This window comes from Nuphar pumila, chromosome 3 (genome assembly GCF_984573655.1).
Source record: "Nuphar pumila chromosome 3, dmNupPumi1.hap1.1, whole genome shotgun sequence".
NCBI lineage: Eukaryota > Viridiplantae > Streptophyta > Magnoliopsida > Nymphaeales > Nymphaeaceae > Nuphar > Nuphar pumila.
In genome coordinates, this window is record NC_143251.1 from 136,038,452 (window position 1) to 136,047,665 (window position 9,214).

At 48.9% G+C, this 9,214-nt stretch overlaps 1 protein-coding gene across 1 annotated transcript; it reads left to right on the top strand.

Moving 5' to 3' along the window:
• Positions 1-527: 527 nt before the first annotated feature.
• Positions 528-5,635, top strand: LOC149843972 (cation/H(+) antiporter 19-like). The gene is made up of 4 exons (XM_090002007.1): positions 528-629; positions 1,354-1,614; positions 1,760-2,761; positions 4,190-5,635. Exons 2-4 carry the CDS (start codon positions 1,426-1,428, stop codon positions 5,411-5,413), a joined length of 2,415 nt encoding a protein of 804 aa, XP_089858133.1. The 5' UTR covers positions 528-629; positions 1,354-1,425; the 3' UTR covers positions 5,414-5,635.
• The last annotated feature ends 3,579 nt before the right edge of the window (positions 5,636-9,214 follow it).

The window sequence follows — 9,214 nt, forward strand, 5'->3', positions numbered from 1 at the left end:
CTTGATAAAAACTACATGAACCAAACCTGAACTATACCCGGTAAAACCATATTTTTTACCATTTTTACATTGAAAATTTGCGGGTCTTAATAGGAACTCGACTCAGGTCCGGGGCTGGTATAAAATTTCACAAACTATACACGGGTGCATGTATTAATCGGACATTCGGGTCAAAACTCAATTCTTAATCGAGTGTTATTATTTATCAGAGTTTGGTTAGGGTCGGGTCGGGGTAAACCAGGTCCGTTGACACCCCTACTCATATTCATGAGTCATGAGTCTCATGACTTATCCACCTAGCTCAACAATTTTAATGCCCTTCCAAAAAAACTTCAGATGACATTTTGGTCATTCTCCACATGGTGGCAACTTCGTAATACCGGTGAAAACCAATCCTATTTAGTCCGCGTGTTGTCGCGACTTTCCCACACCAACTCGGAATCTGGAGACGGATGGGAACTGCGGAATAGCGGGGCTATAAATAAAGGAGGGGGTGGGTGATTTTCACATCGTTAGGGATCCAGCTGGGAATACCGATTGCAAGGGTAGGGGATTCGATCCCCTGACGTCCCTTCCTCTTAGCCAGAAACGTTCCCTATCAACGTCCAAATCTCCTTGTGGAAATCAGGGTGTGGTTTTTTCTCTCTGTGCTTCCCTCCTTTGATTTCCAACGCTTTCTCTTTTTCCTCTTTTTTTTTTTTTTTAATCTCTTTCTCTATTGAAAGAAGAGGGAAGGAGGAGTTCCATCGCTTGCTTCAGGTTTTTCCTCCTTTCGTTCTTAGGAAAAGGTTTTCTTTTTTCCTTTCCGATGCTGTTATTTTTTCATTAGTTTTCTTTGGACGAGGGATTGTTTTGTTTTTTTAATCGAATTTTGGGTATTTTTTTAAAGATTTGTTGTGTGGATGGATGGAGATTTCGTGCTAGGTTTTTGTTTTTGGGTGATAGTCCTTGATACGAAGAAAAAGAAGGGATTCTGTGATCGTGTCATTAGTGTTTTTGATCTCGTTTAGGGTTTTGGATTTCCTCTATCCCTCTCTTTTTTTTTTTTTGCTATGATCTTTAAGAAAAAACGATTTGTTTTTGTTCTTTTAAGATAAACTTTGGTACATTTTTGGATAAACAATCCTTTGGTATTCTTCTTGTTCTTCGTCGTGAAATAAATACTTATTATTGTTTACTGTTTTATTCTTTCTTTTTTTGTTATAGTTTTCGCAACCGAATCAACGGTTTCCATCGAACCAAACGACCAGTAACCATTACTTTCATCTTTTGCCAATCGATTTCTTCTTTCCCGCTATTCTCCACGGAAACCCTAACATTCTGAATTTTCGTTTCATTTTTTCTTCTTTGCAGAGGGAGAAGAGCGAGTCGTGTCCGTGTAGTCTCCGATCGTTGGGTAGGCGAATTAAGGAGGATCAAATAACAATGGCGAACGCGACGGTCTGCCCGGCGCCGATGGCGGCGACATCGAACGGGGCGTTCCAGGACAGCAATCCTTTGGACTACGCCCTGCCCCTCCTCATCGTCCAGATCTGCCTCGTCGTCGTCCTCACCCGCACCCTCGCCTTCCTCCTCAAGCCCATGCGCCAGCCCCGCGTCATCGCCGAGATCATCGTGAGCACAACACCTACCCCACCTCTCTCTCTCGCTCAACCAAAGAGCGTGCCCTCTTTTATTGTTTGTTCTTGGTGAATGTTGATTACTGTTGAAAATATCAAGCGATGATCTTACGATCAATAATATGATGAGATGGATGCAGGGAGGTATCCTGTTGGGGCCATCGGCGCTGGGCCGCAACACGGCGTACCTGCACGCTGTCTTCCCGAAGCGGAGCCTGACCGTGCTGGACACCCTCGCCAACATCGGGCTGCTGTTTTTCCTGTTCCTGGTCGGGCTCGAACTCGACCCGAAGGCCATCCGCCGGACCGGCAAGAAGGCGCTCGGCATCGCGGTCGCCGGAATCAGCCTGCCGTTCGTCCTCGGCATCGGAACTTCTTTTGTGCTGAGGCACACCGTCGCCAGAGGGGTGAGCGGCCCTCCCTTCCTCGTCTTCATGGGCGTCGCCCTCTCCATCACCGCCTTCCCAGTCCTCGCCCGCATCCTCGCCGAGCTCAAGCTCCTCACTACGGACGTCGGCCGGATGGCGATGTCGGCCGCGGCCGTGAACGACGTCGCGGCGTGGATCCTCCTCGCCCTGGCCATCGCCCTCTCGAGTTCAGGCAAGTCGCCTCTTATCTCCCTGTGGGTGCTGCTCTGCGGGATTGGGTTCGTCGCCTTCGCGGTGATGGCCGTCCGGCCGGCGCTCTTCTGGATGGCCCGGAGGTGCACGCAAGGGGAGCCGGTGAAGGAGATCTACGTCTGCCTCACGCTGACGCTGGTGCTGGCCATGGGGTTCGTGACGGACATGATCGGGATACACGCGCTCTTCGGGGCGTTCGTGGTCGGGCTGATCGTGCCCAAGGACGGGCCGTTCGCCGGCGTTCTGGTGGAGAAGATCGAGGACATCGTCTCGGGCCTTTTCCTGCCTCTCTACTTCGTGTCAAGCGGCCTCAAGACTGACGTCGCCACCATCAGAGGAGGGCTGTCCTGGGCCCTCCTCGTGCTCGTCATCTTCACCGCCTGCATGGGCAAGATCGTCGGCACCGTCGTTGTTTCCATGGCGTGCAAGATGCCCTTCCGGGAGGCCATCGCGCTCGGGCTACTCATGAACACCAAGGGGCTCGTGGAGCTCATCGTCCTCAACATCGGAAAGGATAGGAAGGTATTGATATCCATCTATTTCATGTTGTTTTTTGGTTACGTGATTTTGTACGTGAACAATAGCCTTTAGTTTTTTTTTTTTACGAACGACCGGAAAACCACCTCGGGTCGTTCTGGCTATGACTGCCCATGGCCGGCTGGCCTCTTCGATATTTCAGGCCACCGCCCCTGTGCCTGCAGTAATTGCGGTCGCTTTTTCCAAGGGTGTAAATCCGTGACGCACCCTTGCCTTCATCGAGTTTTATGGTTTTTCGCTGAGAAAAGGATAAACAACGACTTAACCCTTGACTTTTATCCCTTGATTTCATTAAGAGTTTGACACTTATGAGAATGGAACCCTGAGCGCCCGTCTAGTGACCAAATCTCCTTCTGCACCAAACCCCTTGGGGTTAAAGTAGCCTTTAGTTGAACTCCAAACAGAGAGAAAAAAGAGCTGTATAAAAAAAGTGTTGGCACGTATGAGGCAAACCAGGTTCGATTCTCATGAGCATCGCCCCTGTGCGCAAGCCAATGCGTAGCATAGGCCTTGGGGGCAGAGGTCCTAGCCTCAAAATTTTATGCTGCCGGCTTGAAGACTGGTCGTCATGGTAGGCTGAGCTTGCCGGATCAGGTCTTCATGCTGAGTGAGATTTGTTTGAGTTATAAATCCAAAAAAATGTAGGAGGCAAACTGCTTGTACACGGTGCATGCACAGCTGCAGCGCCGATGATGCCGTTCGCATCCGTGATGAATTCATGAGTGCGCTCTACCATCATGTGGGTTACTTAATCCATTTTATCTTAAATTCTCTATTGCCTAGTGGTGGTACCCTTGCTACCACCATGGGTTTTATCAACCTAAAGCCATCCAATGTGTGATGATGGGTGATAGGGGGTGAATCCCTTAGACTATTAAAAAAAAACTCAACTTAGCCGTGATGTATAATGAAATTACTAAACTGCCGTGCTGCGTAATAACATACACAATGGATTTTAATATGCCATTTGAAGTCAGCTGTGCTCCCCATGTGCCTGACATCCATCTTTCTTCCTTTTGTGCTTACCATTCTTGTATTTCTCAATCCAAACTTGGTTAGTAGTACCCCAAACCACCATGCTTAACAATATCTCTTATATGTGTAATATCACTGTTTTGTTTTCGTCCCCTTTCATTATGTCTTGTCAGGCACTGTAGATCACATTCACCACTCCCTGGTATAGATGCTCCTCGAAGGAAGAGACCCAACTCTCTCTCTCTCTCTCTCTCTCTCTCTCTCTCTCTCTCGATAAAAAGAAACGCCCAACTCAGTGCTCGTTGGAGCTATTAAACCGCGTATCGTTTATTATTAATTGTGCTGCAATATGGAATCCACCGAGTTTTCTTTTGGTGCACATTCTCATTTTGTTTGTTGTTTGGGGGTGGCTCCAACTCCTGGTTCCTGCCAAAACAGGTGCTGAACGACCAGACATTCGCCATAATGGTGCTGATGGCCCTCTTCACCACCTTCATCACCACCCCTCTGGTGACCGCCTTCTACAAGCCGGCCCGCAAGTCGTCCCCCTACAAGCACCGCACCATCCAGCGCAAGAACCCTGAGAGCCAGCTCCGCATCCTCGCCTGCCTCCAAAGCGCCCGCAACGTCCCCACCGTCATCAACATGATCGAGGCCTCCCGCGGCACCCGCAGCCGCCGCCCCGTCTGCGTTTACGCCATGCACCTCATGGAGCTCTCCGAGCGACCCTCCGCCATTCTCATGGTCCACAAGGCCCGCAACAATGGTCTCCCCTTCTGGAACAAGGTCCGCCCCAACTCTGACCAGATCGTCGTCGCCTTCGAGGCTTACCATCAGCTCAGCAGCGTCACCGTCCGCCCCATGACCGCCATCTCCGATCTCGCCGACATGCACGAGGACATCTGCACCAGCGCCGAGCAGAAGCGCGCCGCCATCATCATCCTCCCTTACCACAAGCAGCAGCGGCTCGACGGCGCCTTCGAGCCCGCAGGTTCCGCCTTCCACTCGGTGAACGTCAGGGTGCTGGAGAACGCGCCCTGCTCTGTCGCCATCCTCGTCGACCGCGGGCTCGGCGGCGCCACCCAAGTTTCGGCGAGCGAGGTCTCCCACTCGATCGCCGCCTTCTTCTTCGGTGGGCCCGACGACCGGGAGGCCCTCGCCTACGGCTGCCGGATGGCGGAGCACCCGGGAATCAGCCTCACCGTCGTCCGGTTCGTCGTCGAGACCCCCGTGGTCGCCCGCCGGGGGAGCGTCCGCATCGCCGTCGACGTTGACGAGCGGTCCGCCGACGAGGAGTTCCTGACCGAGTTCAAGGGGAAGCTCCTCTCCTCGGAGTCGATCAACTACGTGGAGAGGCAGGTGTCCGGCAGGGCGGACACGGTGGCCGCGATCAAGGAGCACGCGCGGTGCAACCTCATCCTGGTGGGGAGATCGGCCCGGACCGAGGCCCTGGTCGAGAGGACCGACTCGGCGGAGCTCGGCCCCGTGGGCTCGCTCCTGGCGTCGTCGGAGTTCCCCATCAACGCGTCGGTCTTGGTGGTACAGCAGTACAGTCGGATCGGCAGCCTCGTGCCGTCAGGCGACGATATGGTGGAGACGCCAAGGTCCGTGGCCTACGATTCGGAGTCGGAGTCGGTGCATAACATTAGAGACAGGCAATGAAAAGGAATTGGAGAAACAAGGTGGCACATTTGTTTCTTTTGTTTTATTGAGTCTCTGTCCCAAGAGGTGGAAGGGGGAGAAGAGGCGATTTTGTGTCATATGAAACTGATAGGGAAAGCATTGAAAGACAAAAATAACGCGGCTGCAGTTTGTGTAAAGTGTAAGCTCGACCGGTGTTTTCTAATAATCAGTTTGAATCTTCTCTCTCTTATATATATTTATATAAGCGAACCGGTATTTTCTAATAATCAGTTTGAACCTTCTCTCTCTAATAATCATTTTGAATCTTATCTCTTATATGTATTTATATAAGCCAACATATTTTTTTTTTGAAAGGCAAGGGTTAGGCCGACCCCTACCAGAACAACAGATGCCCCCATGTAGCCGAGGGATTCGATTCTGGGCCTTCAGCTTGACACAGGACCCCTCTTACCACATGGCATACCACCTCAGTGGTAAGCAAAATATTTGATGTAAGCTATTTTCAACTCAATAGTTATGTACTTATGTGCCTTCAACAGCATCAAATGTTTTGGACTATTCTTAAATCATCGTAATCACAAAAAGTAGAAACTTTATATCATGAGATGATTAAACCTATTAGCATCTTAAACAAATCATACTGCGCTTTAGAACCACACCACACAAGTACATATAACATCATTAACATTCAACTTTTTGAAATAGTCAAAAATACTATAAAAAATATATGATTTTTTTTAATGACAAGGAACCTTCTTAGTAAGAGTTTTCACTTAATTGGCCTTGCCTCCTAGAGAGTAAACTCTGGGTGAGTGCTCTAGGCCGCAAAGAACACCCACCAGGCAAGCCATCACTCTAATCCCAAGAAGAATCGAATGTGGGAAAATATTCTCATTTGACCCATTTCTCATGTACAAGCAAACGTGAGATGGAATCCCTCGTGTGATTCCAAATCATATTAGTCATTTTACTCTCATGTGAATCAAAATCACATTATCCAACTTATTTCGAATCACATGGATGCAAGCCAAAGTGCCCTAGTTCTGTCTACCATGTAACTATTCTTTAGTCCTTAGATTGTAATAAAAAGATCATATTTTTACATTGAAAAAAAAATACTTCTCACTATTTTGACTATATTGAACTCATTAATAGCGTCAAATTTGGTAAAAATAACACTATGACTATGAGTTTCAAGTTCACTTTCAACTAGAGTGACCAATATTTTTCCCATCTTTGTATAAACCCATAGTCAATAATGTCAGCAAGCTCGAGATGGCCATTCGTCCATGCAACTTAATTAACCATTATTTGTATTTTTCAAAAAATGCCTCATTAGCCATATCCCCTTTAAAAATCATGTGGATGAACGCTGAAGAGTTACCAACGGGGCTCCGTCTGTTTGGTAGTTGGAGTTTGTGCAAGTCACCATGTCATGGGACGTTGCAAGTTCGAACCCTACTGGTATGGGTGGTTGAATAACTGCTCGTTGTATAGCTACCAATAGGGCTTGTCTACCAAAAAAAGGAGGAGGGCCTTAATCCCCTAGCTTAATCAGGTCATGCTGGTGCTAAAATAGTGACTGCTCCTTACACTTTTCTAATGAATGCCATGGCATTCAACGGAAGCATTAACACCACCTTTTTTTTGTCAATTTTGAATGAAAACATATTAAAAATAAAATGTACGGATCCCTCTCTCGGGATTGCCGGAATGAAGTTTTTCATTTGCACTGAATCGTTCATTGGAAAATGGCTCCCTCGCGCTCGTTTAACATTGGGATCACAAGCGTAGGGAGCGAGGAGGCCGTCAAGGAAGGCCTTGAGAGACGAGGGTCTCCGAGCAAGTTTTGGAGCACCAGATCATCCAAACCCAATGCTTCCATTCCCTGGATATGGATGAGGGCTCTCTCTCTCTCTCGTCTCTCCGTACACTACTGATATCGGTGAGGATTCTCTCTCTCTCCATACCTTGCTGGTACGCCATTACATACCTCTGGCCATATGCAGAGTAGTACGCCCACTCTCTCTTCCCACTGCCATGAAACCTCAAATTTACAACGATTCTCTCCCTCTTTCGAATTTTCTTGAGTGGGTCACCCATCTTGATTTTCTTGAAATTTTTGTGTTTATTTTTGCTATGGTGTGAGAAGATAATGTAATAGTAAAAATGAGAGACGATAGAAAAGTTAGTTGTATTTTCTGTAGTGACGAAAAGTTGCTACAGAAATAATCTGTCGTAATTTTGTGATGGATTAGCGAGAGAAAATTAGTCGTTCTTAAAATTGGAATTACTTGCGGAATTTGCGATGAAAAAATTCTGTCTCAAAATCCGTCGCTAATTAATGACGGATTAGCGACAAAAATATTTCGTTTCAAACTCCGCCGCAACTTAGCGACATATTAGAGACAAAAAAAATTTGTCGCTAATCTATCGCTAATTGACGACGGATTTTGAGACAAAAAATTACCGTCGCTAATTTTTCTTAAAACCCTAATGCGAGCCCCCTTCTTTCCCTTTCTGTTTCATTCATCGCACACCTTTTACCCCACTCTTTCTCTCTTGCCCCGTTGCTCGCCCTCCCTTCTCCCCCTTTCGACGACCGCCTCCCTCTCTGGCAGTTTCGCCGACCCCACCTCATCGGGCATCCGACCTCGGCCGACATTACCCACCCTTACTGCTCCCTTCTCTCTCCCTGAGTTTCCGCTTTTCCCCTACCACCAACAAGACAGACGCCGACGACACACCCTCCAATCCCCTCTCAGGTGAGCCCCCCCCCCTCTCTCTCTTATTTTCCCGCTCTCTATTTTCCTCTTAGAGGACGGGGAGGAGCGCAACCCCCGGCCTTTCTCTCGCCCCCTCTCACCTTGCTTGTTGCTCTTTTTCTTCTTCCCTGCTCACCCATCTCTCTTTGCACCACCGAGGTGGTATCCCATGTGGTAAGCAGGGTCCTATGTCAAGCTGGGGGACTAGGATCAAACCCTCTGCCACATGGGGCGACTCTTGTTCTGGTAGGTGTCAGCGTAACCCTAGCCCCTGCCTCCTGATTTCAACGGAAGGGGTGCCGCCCCTCCCTGCTCGCTCGCTCTCTGTCCTCTCTTTTCGACAGGGGAGGGGGAGGCCCTCTCTCTCTCTCTCTCTCTCTCTCTCTCTCTCTCTCTCTCTCTCTCTCTCTCTCTCTCTGATCCAATGGGGTCAGGCTCGACTAGGTAGCCGAGCCCACCTCCCTCTCGATCGAGGTTGGGATCAGGCTCGACCTGACAACTAAGCCCACTGTCTCCCTGCTTCCTCTTTTCGCAGTGGAGGGGCCAGGCCTCTCCCTGTTTCCTCTGATAGCAAGGGAGGGGCCTTCTCCCTTTTCAGGCAGACAGGGGAAGGGGGCGATACCCCCTACCCCTTCCTCTCTTCATTTCCTTTTGACAGGAAGGCAGGGGTTGCGCCCCTGCCCCCTTTTTTTGTTAGGTTGTTGGGGGTAGGGAGGGGAGGAGACAGTTTTACAAATATCAGCCATTTTTTGAAAATCTCTCCTGACCCATGTCGGTGACCTTGTCGTCCTTCTATTCCGGTAGCCTCGCTCCGCAACTGACCCACGACTGGATACCCTTCACTGGTGAGTTTGTAGGTATACCGCCTCTATCTTTCTTTCTGTCAGGCGATGGCGGAGCCTCTGCCACCTCTTGATGAGTTGTTGCCCCTGTCGTATATAAATGTGCATTGCAGGTATATTGCAGAGCAAAATGCGCGATGCTTAATGCTAAGCATTGCATGCGGGTTAAAATGTCATGTGAAAAGAAACACGAAAAATGCAAATGCAAAAGC

Bases quoted from the DNA above. Each gene is read 5' to 3' on its own strand.
- LOC149843972 (XM_090002007.1), top strand. From the start codon at position 1,426: ATGGCGAACGCGACGGTCTGCCCGGCGCCGATGGCGGCGACATCGAAC. The intron at 1,615-1,759 runs GTGAGCACAACA...AGATGGATGCAG, and splicing joins GCGTCATCGCCGAGATCATC to GGAGGTATCCTGTTGGGGCC. The intron at 2,762-4,189 runs GTATTGATATCC...CTGCCAAAACAG, and splicing joins ACATCGGAAAGGATAGGAAG to GTGCTGAACGACCAGACATT.